Raw genomic sequence first — 17,613 nt, forward strand, 5'->3', positions numbered from 1 at the left:
AGTTTTTGTGTCCCACGCGCACCGGCAAATTGGATAGATTATGTATAGCTGATGGTATCATAAAGATGTCAGTGAACTAATTAGATACAAGCTATGACTGGCTTCATAAGATGCAAATCTGACCATAAAATGTATATTACCTGCAATTGTTGGAAATTTTCAGGGGTCTGATTCACTTCCAAATGTTTTTTAATATTAACTTCCGTTTCTGTAGCAATTGCTGAAAGTTGTGCGTTATCTGGTACGCTTTGCACTACATCTACTGTTGATTTGTAAATGTTGTGGAGGTTTTCTGATGAGTTGGGGGAAGATTTTGCATTTTTGGATCTTTGACATTTATAATTATTGTAAGTATTCCTCTTGGGAATTTTTACCTTGGGCGCCACTTTGGAAAGGTCAAGTAGAGGATAATGTTGTTTTCCTTTGCCATATTTGATCTCATTATAAGAGATAGTTCTTCTCATTTTTATCATGGGATTTTGAGCAACTCCTGATGCAGTTTTATGACCAAGTGGTGCTTGTGCATTTTCTTCTTGTACTATTTTTGGTGCAGTCTCTACATCACAACTTCTACAAGTGCCAATTTTTTCCACATTCACTTCAGTAATGTTATTGCAGTAAGAATCACTTATCACCTGGACCAATTGTTCGTCATTTCCAAATTTTCCATCTGTTTCTTCTTTCTTTGAAAGATCAGTTCCTGATTTACAAATGGTGTTATTTTTCATGAACAAATCATTATTGGAAGTTGATGAAATTTGATTCATAATTACAGTTTCTTCAATACTATCCGTAAAAGAAGTCTCTGGTAGAGTCTCAGAGTCAATGTACATGGATGAACTAAGTGCCTCATCTTCAAAAGGATGATGTAGAACTGATTCAGAAATACTTGACCTTCCACCACCAAGCTGAAAGCTATTTTTTGCTTTAGTTACATTTGTAGGCATCAACAAATCACCCGGCTGCTCTGATGTAATGTCCTTCATTTCACTTTTATTTTCATGACTAGAAGCTTTAACCTCTATGTTCATTTCATTATCGGGCACTTCTTGTTGGGGGGACATATTTTTTACAATTGATTTTTGATCTCCAAGTGGGATACTTTGGCTCATTCCACTAACAGGCCCAAGACCTGATAGGTTCCCAAGGACTCTGGATAATGGTGGTACATTACCAGCTAAATCAATTTTCTCGTCTTTTTGATAATGGCTAACATTCTTTAAGTTACCATCATAAGGCAACTCTTCTTGTTCTTCATCACTGGTACTGGCAGCTGTGTTATGACATTGAAAGCCTTCCAAATTATATTTTGTTTCATCATGCATGTCAGAACCGTTACAACCGTAAATGCCTTGGTTATGTTCATAGTTAATTTCTTCAGTGTTTATTCTTTCTTCTTCATCACTATCATATTTATTTTCAATTTTGTATATGCCATCTATTGTAGAAACAGAAAAACACCATCAAAAATGGAAATAGTTTATTTTCAGTAGTCTTTAAATGTAATGTTAGTCAAAATCAGTCTCCATTGATTCATCACACATCAAGAAATTCTTTATTAAAAGCTTATCAAGTTAAATAAATGATTCATTATTTTAATTGGATAAAATCTACAAAAAGTGTTTTCCTATAACTCAAAGGTGAGAAAATAATATTTTCCTACATAATTTTATTCAAGTTATATAGATTTGAATTATTCTTGTACTAAGTCCAGTGAGCTAATTATTACATTCAATTCAAAGCAAATCTGTTGTACATATTATTATTTTGATTCCTTTGTAGCATTTTCCATGAGAGAACATTAAAAAGTAGTAGGATTAGATGATGTAGGCCCTCAAGATTGTTCTCTCTGTTTTTATCTACCCAAACCATTCTAGTTTTTTTTTTGAGGAGGTGAAGATAATGATGGATAAGGGTAGGTTAGTAAATGATATATAGATGGACTTTATACAGCATTTGTTAATATACCTCACTACAAGCTAATTCAAAAGACTTAAGGCACATGGGGTCCAAGGTGACTTGGTAGACTATTCAATATTAGCTTGGTCACAGAAGAGAGGACAGTGGTGAAAGGGTGTTATTCTGACTGGAGGTCTGTGACAAGAGGGATCAGTGTTATGACCTCTGTCATTGTGATTATACACAAATGATGTCTACAAAAATGTAGATGGACTGTTAAAATTATGAGGAGCATGGACAGGGTATATAGTCTTCTCCCAGGGTGGAAAATAAATCAAATACTAGAGGGCATCACTGCAAGTTTGGAGGGGGAAAGTTTAAAGGAGATTTATGAGGCAATTAAAGAAAAATAATAGAGTGTTAGGTGCATGGAATAAGCTGCCAAGAAAGATGGTAGAAGAATATACAATAGAAACATTTAAGAGACACTTAGACATGAACACGAACAAGCAGGGAATAAAGAGATATGGATTAGGTGCAGGCAGTTGGGAATAATTTAAATTACTGTTACAGTTGGCATAGTCATTGTTGGTTGAAGAATTTGTGTTGTGCTATATTATAATGTTTTATGTTCTAGTCCATCAACCTTCTATGAAATCATTTTTGTTTGAAGCTTGTCTGTTGCTACACTTCCTTCATATCACCACAGACCACTATCCCTTCAGCCATCTTAAACTCTGCCTTTCTTCTCTTTTGACCTTGCTCAATACCAATTCATTCAATTCTCCTACTAGTCACAAGATATATAGGTTGCAGAAACAAAGGAACAGATCAATCCATAAAATTGCACTTTGAGTACAACTAAAACTAAGGGGAGAAAATTGAACTGCAGAAGCATTAAATTTAATTAAAACAATAAGCTATCCAATATTTTCCAAATTCTTTATGAATGGACTTAAGCCACAAAGATTAGTATTAAAGGAACTTAGAACTTGATATCACGTACGATTACAAATAAAGAAAATTATCACATTAGTCTTGTTAACATATTGAAGTCTAATATTTTAAGTTCAGACACCTGAAAGGGGAGAAGAAAGAATAAAAGATCTAGCTGAAGTAGAGTTTCTTTGGATGGTTGACTGTTTGGTTTTAATGTTTTGTTCACCATGTCACTTCTGATTTTATACAGCAGCCAAAAAAGCAGTTACGGTGTTGGATAGATGATGTACACAATGTAAAACTTACTAAAAACACTGATTTTTAGTACGAAACACATTGGTTAATACTACATGTCAATTAAAATTCGTATAATTGATTGTACTGTATATCATAATGAGAGAATAACAAAAGATACTCATCATTCATTTGGTGATATTGCTAAAAGGATTTATAAAGTTCCAATTTTTTCTTACCCACCGAAACATCAGAAAGAGAAAACATCAGAGAAAGATAAATGTTACATTTACAAACCTGCTGTAATGTTGACACTAGCATCTTCTGATGATGACTGAGAAAGGCAGATGGTATAGGAATTACATATATCATTAAAATTCAAGTTGACATCATCACCCACATCTAGAAGTATTTCATGTTCAAAGGATTTCTCCCATACTAAAGAATTCTTAGTTCCATGTTTGATCCATTCATCTTCTGTGCTGCCATGTAATTTTTGCAAATTACTACAGTAGTTCTCCACATAGCTGGCAAAATGATAATCATCCATTTTTTCTAAAAGGTCTTCATTATTTTCTATATCCAGTTCATCTGTGGTATGAAGGTTTACATCAGCTTCAAAATATTCCATTTTCCTGTATTAACAGAATTTATAATACTTGGTATTTTTTGTGATTTTCCAATTTATATAGATGCAATCATTGAAATCCAAAATAATTACAGTATTTCAGAACTTTAATAAACTATATAGGAAAAGAAGGAGCATCACATCAAGGATATATTTAAATACAGAATGCACTCTAAATATATGACTTACCAAATATTCAGGCAGACACTATATACTGTGCACCAAATTAAAAAGTAGAATTTAATTTTTAAATCATATTAATATAACGTGTTGTACTAAATTGTATTGGAAGTACTGAAATCATGTAATGCTATATTTATTAGCTGTCCAGCATATCTATCATATCTACTTCAGAACAATACATATTGCTTACTTTCTGCATAAAACCTCTTAATTCCATGAAACTACGATTTAGTGTTGTATTTAAATTAGACAGCTTAACTTTAAGAAATTTGCAGGGATGATATCAAAAGTAATTTCCCAGTTTCAGACCCAGTGCCATCACTACTGAAGTGACTATGAGTTGAAATGCTCGAGCATTTGTACCCAGAGGAAACTTGAAACTGGGAGTTTAGCAAAAATTTGTATCTTTTAAGATTATTTTACGGATGCAAACGTGTTCCATGGGTAATTCCATTACATCTAGTTTCATACTGTTTGATACCTGCCTATCTTTTCACAGTTTGTTTTCTTTTACACACTGGTTGTTTGTCAAGCTTGATCTGTTTCCATATAGTATTTCATAAAATTGTATTTCTTTTCATACTGCAAGAAAAAAAATCTCAAGGGAGTATATGGTAACATATGTACTTGCATAATAAATCTACTTTGAAATTCTATGCAGGAAGATTGATAAGGTATACTTCTGGTGATCATATTAAGTTAAACATAATGCACATAAATATATAGGACTGCACGGCTGAATGAAAACTTGTTTGGTTTGTGAAAACAACGTTGAACTAAATGCAAGCCTTTTATTTGAATATTTACTCACTGTGCAAAACAGAAATTTAAAGTTCAAAGTAAAGTAAATATATAATACTATATACAACCCTGAGAGTCATTTTCTTGCAGGCATACTCAGTGAATTCAATAACCACACTAGAATCAATGAAAGACCACACCAACAGGGCAGACATGTAAAAGACGACAAACTGCAAATACGAAAAGAGAGAAATAATAATAAATAAGCAATAAAAATCAAGAACACGAGTTGAAGAATCCTTCAAAATGAGACTATAAGTTGTGGGAATGTTTCAGTGATAGGGTAAGTGAAGTTGAATGAAATTATCCCCTTTGGTTCAACAGCCCGATGGTTGAGGGGCAATAAGGGTCCCTGAACCTGGTGTTGTGAGTCCTGAGGCTCATATACCTTCTTCCTGATGGCAGCAGCGAGAAGAGAGCATGGCCTGGGTGCTGGGGGATCCCAGATGATAGATGCTGTTTGCTGTGACAACGCTTCATGTAGACATGCTCAATGGTGGGGAGGGCTTTACCTGTGATGGGTAAATGCATATGCAAGGAGATTTTTTGTTTTTAAAAAATTTTCTATTTAAACAAAGATGAGATTTTTCTTATCAATATAACCAGCAAGGTAACTTAATTATTGAAGTGATATTATCCTTTGTTGTGCTGAAAGTAGAAAAGAACTAGACAATTTAGAAATAGATTTTCATAAGGTTGTTCTAAGCTCTATTGCAAGAATATTTACAAAGACAGGTGTGTAAAAATGGCCCAAAGGATCACTGGGGACCGAAGTCACCCCAACTATGATCTATTCCAGCTGCTACCATCCGGAAAACTGTACCGTAGCATGAAAGCCAGGACCAACAGGCTCCAGGACAGCTTCTTCCACCAGGACATCAGACTGATCAATTCACGCTGATACAATTGTATTTCTATGTTATATTGACTATCCTGTTGTACATACGACTGCAAGTTACTATAAATTGTGCATTTAGATGGAGACATAACGCGAAGATTTTTACTCCTCATGTATATGAAGGATTTAAGTAATAGAGTCAATTCAATATGGTTCATATCTAATCCATCTTACAGAAACTTTTTATTTTAAAATTGCATCCATTTAAACTTTCTAGTGTTGGCGCGTGGCCAAGTGGTTAAGGAAGGTCACTAGTTCGAGCCTTGGCTGAGGCAGAATGTGTGTCCTTGAGCAAGGCATTTAACCACACATTGCTCTGTGACGACACCGGTGCCAAGCTGTATGAGTCCTGATGCCCCTCCCTTGGACAACATCAGTGGCATGGAGAGGGGAGACTTGCAGCATGGGCAACTGCTGGTCTTCCATACAACGTTGCCCAGGCCTGCGCCCTGGAAACCTTCCAAGGCGCAAATCCATGGTCTCATGAGACCAACGATGCCTAAATAAAAATTACTAAATTAAACTTTCTACCAGTAAATGCATATTAAACCAACAGGAGCATAAAATAGATTAAAAGCAGCATACAAGTATGGAACCTTCTACATTTAAAATTCTATGTCAGCTGTTTGCAATCTTTTGAAAAATAAATAAGTAATGTGGCATTAAGCCATTCTAGACAATTAGTTATAGCTCAAGTTACTGAGTCTTCTAAATATTTTACTGTGATATCAAATGAAGACTTCTGTTACTTGCTTTCGGGATTCAACAGTGAGGGATCAGGTTCAGTCAGTAAGTTGTCTCCTTTGCTGCAGTAATCTGGTTGTAATACAAATGGCATTCTTTTGTTTATTATTGCAAACTCAGAAATTGCCGCTGGGTTAATCATAATGAACAGAAGAATGACCGGTGATGTCATTAAAACATACAAAACTCTTGCAGTAGGTATCAAAATAGATACATTCATAAAGGCTGGTGTTTCTGGAATCATGGATTACAATTCATTCAGGACAGACGACATTTGCATTTGAGCAGATCAAACAGCATCTGAGGGGGTAAAACAGAATGAACGTTTCAAATGAAATGAGGAAAGACAAATTAGTTAAGTCAGAAAAAGTCATGTGGGAGCATATACTAGTCAAATGCAACATCAAAGTTCAAAGCAAATTTATTTTAAGAAGTATATACATGTCACCATACACTGCCCTGTGATTCATTTTCTTGTGGGCATTCAAAGTACAAAAAGACACAGTAGAATCAATGAAAAATTGCACATAAACAACGACAGAAAGACAACTGTGCAAAAGACAAAGACAAAAAAAAGAAAAAAACAAAATAATAAATATGCAACAAACATTGAGAACGTGAGTTGAAGGGTCCTTGAAAGTGAGTCCATTAGTTGTGGAATCAGTTCAGTGCCGGGTTGGGGGATGTTATCCACTCTGATTCCAGAGTCTGATGGTTGAGGGGTAATAACAGCTCCTGAACCTGGTGGTGCGGGCTCCAAGGGCTCCTTCCTGATGGTTTATCTAATAGGTTGAGAATCATTCACTTGATCCGTTAATACGGCAGGAGGAGAGAGGGGAAATGTAGGACCAAAACTATGAGAGGAGAGCAATTTGAGGCCGAGAATAGGAAAAGGCACATAACACAGTATGAAATGCAGGGCTGGAGGACTTGCCAACATATCTGGTTACTCCAGTGGACAATGAGAAACTGAGACAACATCACAATTGATTAACTTACAGCAGAGATGGCTAGTTGTGATACAGATTAAGGGAGCTCAATATCGTATCCAGAAGGCTGCATAGATGGACGATGAAGTGCTGTTCCTCTATTTTGGCCAACCTTATAAAAAGTGCAAGAGATCACAGGCAAGTCAGTGTTTGAATGAGATTAACAAATGAATTTACAGGCAATAAGGAGCTCCGAGTGGTCCTTGCAAACTGAATTACAGACGTAATCACCGAAGCAGCTGACTTTTAGTTTCTTTAGCATAGGGGAGCCGACGTGGTCAATACTGGATAGGAAGAATTTCAATAACTTTTTTCCCCTCCTTTGGAAGAACTGTTTGCACGTCTGGATGATAGGAAGTGAAGTGGAAAAACACTTTCGAAGGCTTTGAAGAGTTAAAGAGCAATGTGCTCCATTACCTAATTTCAATTGGCTAAATGCAGTCCTTGTTCAGCATCTGCAGAATATCTCGTGTCTTGTCCTGACGCCCGCTCATGTTTTTTCCCCAAAAAGTCTGTCTTCGTCGTTCCTAAACGAGAGGTCGGCGCTTCTCCCTCCGCCTCCTCGGGGAGTGATCGCACACATCCGTTGCCAGTCACGGTGCTGCCAGCCGGCTGGTCCGGTAGGACTCGCTGTCCCAGCGCAGGAAGCGTATTTCCGCCTTTCTGCAAGTTTACTCAATCTTTCAAAGTCCGCACCAACGGCGGTTGCATAAATTAGGCAAACGCGCGCTGCCATTGGATCAAATTTGAATCGGGCTCTGAGACGAAGGGCCGGGGCTCGTCGCAGTTGTTATGGTGACGAGGAAGCTGCAGCTATGGCAGAAGAGAATGGTCAAGACTCCCGTGCATAAGGTTTGGATGTTCCAGCGCATATCGTGGAATTAATTGTCTCGCTGTCTTTATTATAATTCAGGATATGGCGGTTTATTTGTTATTTCCTATTCCTAAGTGTTTTGTCCCAGTTTTTGTCTCTCCTTAACCTTGGGCACCTGTAGGTGAGACATCTCTACTTCACCAGCACCGGATCAAACCTGGAAAAGGAGTAGTAAGCCGGGAAGGGCGATGTCTCTAGTTTTCCAACATACCTCCGTAAATTTGACCAATTATCTACTTTTCACCACAAGCTAAGTTTGCAATCAATCTTATTTTGTTTTTTTATTTTAAAGTTATTTTGAAATTATGTATTTATTGCCGCATTTAGAATTGCGCGCCGCCAAGGAGGCTCGGATTCTGCAGATATTTTCTTTTTGCAAGCGTCAGAAGTTGTCACGATTTTCCCAAGTTACTGACGGTAATTTAAATGGGTATTCAGAAGTTTGGAAGTTGCCGTAGGGTTAGCCCTGGGCAGCTAACTGGACTGCTTATGTGTACCCCACACAAAATGCTGGAGGAATTGAACAGGCTCAGTAGACCCTTCGGCGAAGGTTCTCGCCCTGAAACCTCGACTATACTCCCCCCCCCAACCCCCCCAGAGATGCTGCCTGGCCTGCTGAGTTCCTCCAGCATTTTGTGTGTGTTGCTTGGATTTCCTGCATCTGCAGATCTTCTCTTGTTTACTTAGGAGTATAGGTTATTTCCAACCATTTAACAGCGGAAAAAGTGCTTGAAGATCCTACTCAAAATTGGATGTAGATGATGAGAGACGGCTATAAGGCTGTACCACCCCACCGGCCTCCGGATCCAGCACATTATCCTCCGCAACTTCCGCCACCCTCAACAGGACCCCACCACTAAGCACATCTTTCCCTCTCCGCTTTCCGCAGGGATCGGTCCCTCCGCGACTCCCTAATCCACACGTCCCTCCCCACGGATCTCCCACCCGGCACTTATCCCTGTAAGCGCAAGTGCTACACCTGTCCCTACACCTCCTCTCTTGCCCGCATTCAGGGTCCCAAACAGTCATTCCAAGTGAGGCAACACTTCACTTGTGAGTCTGTTGGGGTCATCTATTGCATCCGGTGCTCCCGGTGCGGCCTCCTCTACATCGGTGAAACCCGACGCAGATTGGGGGACCGTTTCGTCGAGCACCTCCGCTCTGTCCGTCACAACAGACAGGATCTCCCAGTAGCCACCCACTTCAACTCTGCTTCCCACTCCCATTCAGATATGTCCATACGTGGCCTCCTCTACTGCCATGATGAGGCTAAACTCAGGTTGGAGGAGCAACACCTCATGTACCATCTAGGTAGTCTTCAGCCCCTTGGTATGAACATAGGATTCTCCAACTTCCGGTAATTCCCTCCCCCTCCCTTCCCCTATCCCTATGTCACTCTGCCCCCTCTCCCAGCTGCCTATCACCTCCCTCATGGTTCCACCTCCTTCTACTACCCATTGTGTTTTCCCCTATTCTTTCTTCATCTTTCCTGCCTATCAACTCCCTGCCTCCCCTCCCCCACCTCTTTATCTTTCCCCTTACTGGTTTTTCACCTGGAACCTACCAGCCTTCTCCTTCCCACCCTCCCCCCACCTTCTTTATAGGGCCTCTGCCCCTTCCCTCTTCAGTCCTGACAAAGGGTTCCGGCCTGAAACATTGACTGACCGTTTCCATGGATGCTGCCTGACCTGCTGAGTTCCTCCAGCGTGTTGTGAGTGTGGCTACAAGGCAACTTTGTTAATTTGTATAGTAAATTTTGAATGATTTTAAGTGTATTGGCATTTTTAGATTTACTCCAGGGCATGTGGTTAAGTAGGCTTTCAGAATTATTATTTTCCTTTCTTTTAATGTGCAGGGTTAGTCCACTTTTCCCCAATAAAGTCGCGAGAACACTGCTGTTCAGACCCGATCGAGATTTAAAATAAGTCCTTATTGAAGGCAACTATTCTCATACTAAACAGGAGTGAAAGAGCCAGCCATTCATCAGCATACTCTGGGCAATAATTGATCTTAAAGGCATACTCACATGCGTTGTTTTACATTATTTTATTCAAGGCATTTGGCCTTCACAGGCTAAACCAGCATTTAATTGCCCTGAGTAGGCGATGGTGAGCTGCAGTCCATGAGGCATGAGTACACCCACAATTGTGTCAGGGAGGGCGTTCCACAACTTTAACCCAGCGAAAGTGACGCCTGGGGGAATTTCCATCTAGTGGTGTTTTGTTTTTGCTGTGCCCTTGCAACCTGCTGGTAGACTTGGATTTGGACTCAGGTCGCTTCCTCAGGAACGTGGTGAGCTGCTGCAGTGCGTCCTGTAAATGGTACCCAGCTGCTGCTACCGTGCATTGGCGGTTGAGTGAGAGAATGGAAGGAGATAACAAACTTGTGCAAACCCTTGTACATTGACTTACCCCATTCAGATAATTCTTATCTGAATTAAACTTAATGTATGTTTTAGAGATATGCATACAACATTATAAACTTCAGCAAATGCAACTTTACCTAGTTATTTTAATATTCTCTTCCACATTTAAAAAAAAATTTAGGATATTATTGAACATCTCTAAAGTATCCACTTCAGACATTAGTGATTTCAGTAACTCATCAGGCAGTTCTCATAGTAACTCATTGTTCCAGCAGCATAATTTTCTTCCTCTTTGAACATGCTTGGTGCAGTTCACAATTTACATAAATCTTAATACAAATATTTAATATCTAGCAGCTACAATGAAAGTAACAACACAACATATTTGTCTCCCTTCTAAAAATATGAATTCAAAGGTGCTACTTTGGTGCCATGTAAGTCTTCCTACCTTTGTTTTCACGTGATCTTTCATCCTGACTTTCCTCTTTTTTTTCTAATTTGTGAGCAGTAGTTGTCTCTTTTACATTTCTGACTTTGCTGTGTATGTATCCATAGCTTTCCCATGGAAGGCATCTAACTTGAACTCTTGCCTTCCCTGGAACTGTCTGCCTCTTGCTGTTGTGGGACAACAGAGTACTGAGAGGACCCATGATCTACTGTCTGCCTGGGGCCTAATCATTCATTTTCCAGATTATGAACTAAATTGATGGGCCTTAATCTGCCTGTTGCTTATTTTATGGACCAAGGTTCTCAATCTAAAGTTCCCTAACAGACAATTTGATGGCTAACTTGAATAACGACAGTCATGATCCATCATTGGCCACTGACTGTTTATAGCAACCTCTTAGATCTAAGACTGTAGAGCATATCCTTTAGAACCATATACAAGGAACTAGATATTATGTCCTTAAGCAGCTGATAATATGGGAGATTTTTTAAAGGGTAAATATAGCATCAGTGTAAATTGGTGCTCAATGACCGGAGCAGACTTGGCCAAAAGGCCTGTTTCTGTTTTGTACGTTTCAATGATTCTATTTCCTCTTTAAACTTTGAGTTATTAGCTAAATTTGTTGTTGATATAAAGATAGGATAATAAACTGTGCAGGATACAAAGGGCTATCAAGTCAAGTGAACGTGCAAAGATCTGGCAAATGGAAACAATTGTACCTTTTTTTTAATGAAAAACGAGAGTACGTAAATGCTGAGAGACTGCAGTGTTTGTCAGAGGTATTTAGGTGTCTTGCATTATCCTCAAAAGGCTAATATACATGTTTTGCTTGCAATTAGAAACAGTAATAGAAGATCATTGTTGCAAAGGGAAATTTGATATTAAATTATGAAGGTTTTGCTTTAGTTATTTAGGATACTCCTTGCATCATATCTGGAATACATTAATGTTTTCCTTAAGGTTGCTAATGAATTGAAATCATATAAGGTTTCCTAGACTCACTCAGACAGATTAATGTACAGAAAGGTTGGATAGACTAGGGTAGATAAATATTTGATAGGAAAGAGAATGAAAAGTTAGCATGGGTTGAGACCGCAATCAGGTAAACCTTTATCTTAAGTGGCAGAACAGATGTGAGGGACTGGGTAGCCTGCTCCTGCTTCATTCACTCACCATGTGTCTCTTGTTTGGACTAATCTTTGTCATCAACCACTATCATACCCTGGCTTCAGAGTACAGATGTGTTTTTCCAAATTTTTTTTCTATTCTTGGTCCATTTTTAAAAAATCAGACTTGTGGTTTCTATGAGCTTTTCTACTTTTTCTTCCGACCAGTGTTGTTCCTCTTCTTTTCCACTTTCCAGCTTCATTTATGCTCTCCTTTAGTCATTTATCACTGACACTGGGAATTCATGGTAGCTGTTGACTGGACCAAAATTAGAGCTGTGGCACCCACTCAGAGTGATGTAAAATGGAAATGGAACCTTCAGTCCAATTGGTCTGCACCAGCCATCAAACACCCATTCCCAGTAATTCAACACTAAACCTATCTTATTCTCCTCACATTCCCACCAATTCCCTCCAGATCTTGCCAATCACCTGCACTTAAGATCAATTAATGCACCAATATGTCCCTCCATGGAATGAAAGAGAAGCCAAATGTCTTGCAATGCAAACTGTATTACCATATTAGCTATGTCTTGTCACCTCTGTTGGTCCTTCATACCCACTTTCAAGGGTTGTATCTGTGTCAGAACATTTTCATATGCAACTACAGCTTTGTGTGCAATTCATTTTAAATCTAATATCCACTACATTGACAACAATGAACAAACCTTCCATTTGAATATCTTTAACTTTGTTTCAATACTAATGCTGCATTAACTTCTTGTCCAGATTCAATAAACACAATGCCCTGAGTTTCTAGGCTAACTTGAGAGCTAGGAATTGCAATACCTTAAAGGCTTTTTTGAAGATAATCCAGCATTAACTTGTGTGGAAGATTTTTAAACAAACAACACTCTGCAAACATTTTCTGCTTGACTTCCATACTGTATCTTCATTGCATTCTTTTTAGTAAGCAGCATAGCTTTCACCCTCTTCCTGTGCAGTTTATTATCTTTCAATGCTGCTTCCAACTGTGGTGACATTGTTTCCCTCCCTTTCCAGAGCATTGGTTTAATCTTTTGCCATGTTGTTCAAAGCTGTGATCTGTTCCTTATCTGACAATTCTTCATCTGATGACAGTTCAGCATCTCCGGAAAATCAGCTTTCTGCTTGTGAAATATCCAGGTTCACAAGATTGTGTGAATTAGTTAGCTTGAGCATTTTACAGCATGGATTTTTTTTCTTCAAAAATTACATTTCCTTTATACTTTCCACTCACTGTGTTGCTACTTTGTAATTTTTCAGTCCTGAATTAGTTTCATTGTAGCAGGTTGCACTTCCTCTCTTCAGTTTATTGGAGTCCCATCTTGCAACTGACATAGACGATTTGGTGCCACCCAGGACTGCCTGATCAGTAGTCTGCTTGGGCAGGGCCGTTGACTCTCAAGTCTATGTGGCTTCTGCGTCTTGTTGCACCCCATGTTATGATTCTTTCAAAAGCCTACTCTCAATCTGAATGACTTCTTCCCATAATGCTACTCTCAATCTGAATGACTTCTTCCCATAATCTCTGACAATAATTACAATAAGCAACTGTAACCTACAATCCCTGGCAATCCATCTTGACTCATGACTCTGAAGGTGACTATAATTGTATACCTTTCCAACTTTGTAGGAATCCTGCACTGCCAGATGGATTTTTCGTGGAGATTAATGGGGTAGAGCAAACATCCACAGCTTTCAAAGCTCAAAGGTTAACCTGGCAGTGAGCTCTTTGAAATGAATTGACTATCAAAAGTAACATTTTTATATGCACATATGAGTGTAGTTTTAGACTGCTGAAAATGTAATTTGGATCACATAGCATAAAATCACAACTCATTCTGGACTTTTGTAATGTATTATGTATTAATTGATATTTGCCTGATACAATAATAAGCATGTGCAAAATTTCTAAGCATTTCTCAGTTTTATTAATTAAACTCAAAGTGTGACCTGAATTGAAAGATTATTAAAGTTCAGTGATTTATTTTTAATTAAATGATGTTGCACAGAAATACTTTACTGCATCTCATTTAAGAATGTGCAGATCAGTACCTGTTCCAATTAATGAACAATGAGTAACTTAATAAAAGACTCATTTAACCTTCTGTTTTGAATAATCTTCCAGACTGGAGCCCAGAAATATGAATGGAATGTTAACAATATTTACAATATTCGATAGAAAGTGAATCCATAAAGTACAGTGGTTTCATATAGTAGTCATACAGGAATGATTAAATGTAAACAGTAATATGTATATATTCAGACATAGAGTAACAGAATATTAAATGATTTGTAATATGTATTTTTTGCCTTTCTACTTAATGCCTAACACCACTGAGGGAAATATTTCTTTAGCCTAATTTAGCTGTACGAACGATGAGGGTTATATACACAGCAGATAGCCTTTCTCCCTAGTGAAAGTACATAAAATCAGAAGATATGGCTTTAAGGCAGGAGTTAGTCCCCATCCTTTTTTATGCCATGTACCCCTGCCATTAACCAGGAACCCCAGGTCGGGCACCCCTGTTTTGAGGTAAGGTATGGTAGGTTTAGAGGAGATTTGGGAAAGATTTCTCTTCTCACAGGCTGATTATAATCTGCCTAAGAAGTGCCAGAGACTTGCAAATATAAGAATGATCTAGAAGAGCTATTGAATCAGCATAGAAGGCCACAGGCAAATTGCTGTAAAATTGGATCTGTTTAAATGGTTACTTGATAGCATTGAGATGGTAGGCTGAAGACTGTTTCTTTGCTGAATGGCTGTTGACTCTAGCATCTTGATAGCTAACTAGCCTTTAGCTCCTGCCTTTTGCCTTCCTTTATGAACAAGGGAATCATGCTGACTATTTTCCAGCCTTCTGATTTAGGAAGTTTAAAAAATAAATCAACCTAAGTGTTGACTATCTCTACCGCTTCTGTCTTTAAAACCCTTGTGTGTAGACCACCATAGGAGGTAAAGTAATAGAGAAACTCTCAGGCGTCGGGTCTAAGTGATTTGTCAGTCTTTACCCGTGAGTACCCCTGCTACTTGAAATTAGCCCATCGTTATTTTAGGAATATTTTCAGTGTCTTAAAGTGAAGGACACCACACGGTAAAAATGTACTGTTACAAGGCACCAGCCAGTGTTTCATTTTTAAATAGTACACGTGTGAAGCGTCCTGGAAGCTTTAACATAGGACCCTCAATGTCTGGTAGAGGCAAGTGTCCTTACACTGTGGTTAAAGTATTTCTGCGAGCTATAGGTCTCTCGATACGTACACCTACTGTCAGGAATATGCTAATTGGCGACATTCACAAAGGGAAATCTAAGTGGATTGACTATTTCACCTCAGATTGGATACGAATTTGACAGCCAAGTTTTCTCTTCTTCGGTATCCTCAATTCTTCCTTCAGCGTTACGCCCTTACATCATCATAGATTGGCGAGCCCAAACCCCGCCTTCCCCCCGGGTTCGATTCAAATTTGAACCAATGGTTCTTCAAGTAAACTGCCGTTGACGTGAGTTTGGAAGGTTGTGCCATGACCAGAAAGAGTGTTCTCGGGCATTGAATTGATGAACTGCACCGTGAGTGTTCAACCATGAAGGTAGCGGTGGAAGTGGTAGTTTCTCTTACTGAGTGAAAGAGGCTGCAGTGAAGGCAGACCTGGCGTTGATACTAAACGTGCAACGTCCGGGTAAACTGGTCGCTTCGAGCTGTTTGAATTACAATGGTTCGTCACGGTCGGAGGCATCAAATAGCAGTAATCCCCAACAAAAGTCGAGCAGGATTCTGAAACTTTCAACTACGGACTGCTATGCTGGTTGGTATCAGATTAAAGTTTGTTTACTCATTTCTGTCCTTTATTTAGCATTGATTACATTATTCATGGTAAACTCTTGGCTTTCTGACTTTCACCACTGCGGCTATCGCTTTTTAAAAATCTCACTTTAAAAGTCTTCAATGTCAGTGGTTCGAATTTGTACTTTTTTTTGAATTTCTCTATTTGGGTCTTCCGTTTTATTTGTGAGTTTGTGTATAGTGGTGATTCAGTGGGCTCTAGCTGTGCCACTGTTCTAAGCACCCGTAGAGCTACAAACGGAAGATGACTGTTGCCGGCCCTTGGAGGAAGTCTTTAATACAGTTAGTCCTTATGCCAGAATGTTGGCACTGCTGCGTATACGAACTTGAAAGTAAGGCATGAACCAGATTAAAATCTGGGAACAGAACGGGAGCTGGCAGACGGAGTTTTAATCTGGAACAATCATTTGTATTTGTGTTAAACCCAAGACGGTTTAAGGAATTGATATTACGATTTCACCAGGGAGTTTCTTGGTCCCTTTGGACTCATTTTCACTAGGAATATACAATCCCTCTACAATTCTATACAAAAGGCATTTCACCACTTCTCTGAACCGTAACTCCAGCCAAACTTTGCCTTCCTTTAACAACAACTTTTAATTCCACTTAATGCATCCAAATTAAAAATGTAACATTTGGAATGTAATGTAATTATTATTTACTCTCCTGGCTGCTCCATTGTGCTGCCAGTCTCTACCCTGCTCTGTTATCCATGATCCATCTATTTGTTTCCCTGATCTTTATCTCCATCTCAGGAGATAGATTAGCAACCAGTTCCCATTAGTCCTTCTGACATTGTTTGCTATCTTGATCATACCACTACCTCTTCCTCCAGATTCTTGAATGGACTTCATACTGTTCTGCCTGTTTTTTTTAAGCTCTGTCATATTCGTTCTGTTCATGGCTCCAATGTGATGTGTTTCCCATAATTATGGTTCCCACCCCACCCCATCTATTCAATTTCTTGAACTTCTGCTTTCACCTTTGTACTTGCCTGTTCCCTGACCATCATTCGAAATCCAGAAATGTGTAACCAGGAAGAAGCAGGCAATACACTTCCAATTTTGTCCTCTCAACATTGTCTTCCTGCAAAAGACGTAACCTACTAACCAATACTGGGGTGAAATTGGACTGTGGGAGGAAATCAGAGCACCCGGAGAAAATCCATGTGGTCACGGAGACAGCGCACAAGCTCCTTACAGGCGGCAGTGGGAATTGAACCTGTGTCACTAGTGCTGTGAAGCATTGTGCTAACCACTATGCTCCTGTGCTGTCCCATTTAGAATATTGAATCCAACCCACTATTTGCAGTGCTTCTGTTGAGAGAACTGTTTAGGAAACTTAAAGCAACACTCACAACACGCTGGAGGAACTCAGCATGTCGGGCAGCATCTGTGGAAACTTTCGGCGGCCCGAAACGTTGACTGATCGTTTCCACAGATGCTGCCTGACCTGCTAAGTTCCTCCAGCGTGTTGTGAGTGTTGCTTCGACCCCAGCATCTGCAGAGTATTTTGTGTTTAGGAAACTTGGTGGGAACGGAAGAGGTAAAAGAACCGGTGTTGCACCTCCTTTGGGTTATATGGCAAACTAAGTAGTTTGTGGGGATGGAAGAATGGACT

General features: G+C 39.0%; 2 protein-coding genes across 7 annotated transcripts in view; one reads left to right on the forward strand and one right to left on the reverse strand.

Moving 5' to 3' along the window:
- The window catches only part of LOC140206055 (uncharacterized), a 56,451-nt gene extending 48,528 nt beyond the window's left edge, over positions 1 to 7,923 (reverse strand). For 2 of the 3 annotated variants that reach the window (XM_072274132.1, XM_072274130.1), the window contains exons 1-3: positions 7,326 to 7,923; positions 3,370 to 3,707; positions 141 to 1,438 (exon numbers count right to left, since the gene is read on the reverse strand). In XM_072274132.1, the coding sequence (XP_072130233.1) occupies positions 141 to 1,438; positions 3,370 to 3,703 (1,632 nt within the window). In that variant the 5' untranslated portion in view covers positions 3,704 to 3,707; positions 7,326 to 7,923. The remainder of the gene's footprint in view (positions 1 to 140; positions 1,439 to 3,369; positions 3,708 to 7,325) is intronic. The other variant, XM_072274131.1, reaches the window with a different exon arrangement.
- Positions 7,924 to 8,110: 187 nt separating this feature from the next.
- The window catches only part of gpsm2 (G protein signaling modulator 2), a 74,271-nt gene continuing 64,768 nt past the window's right edge, over positions 8,111 to 17,613 (forward strand). For 2 of the 4 annotated variants that reach the window (XM_072274133.1, XM_072274136.1), the window contains exon 1: positions 15,659 to 15,955. The gene's annotated coding sequence lies outside the window, so the exon portion shown is untranslated. Of the gene's footprint in view, positions 8,168 to 15,658; positions 15,956 to 17,613 lie in introns of those variants that run through there. The other 2 variants (XM_072274134.1, XM_072274135.1) reach the window with 2 other exon arrangements.

This window comes from Mobula birostris, chromosome 12, assembly GCF_030028105.1.
Source record: "Mobula birostris isolate sMobBir1 chromosome 12, sMobBir1.hap1, whole genome shotgun sequence".
NCBI lineage: Eukaryota > Metazoa > Chordata > Chondrichthyes > Myliobatiformes > Myliobatidae > Mobula > Mobula birostris.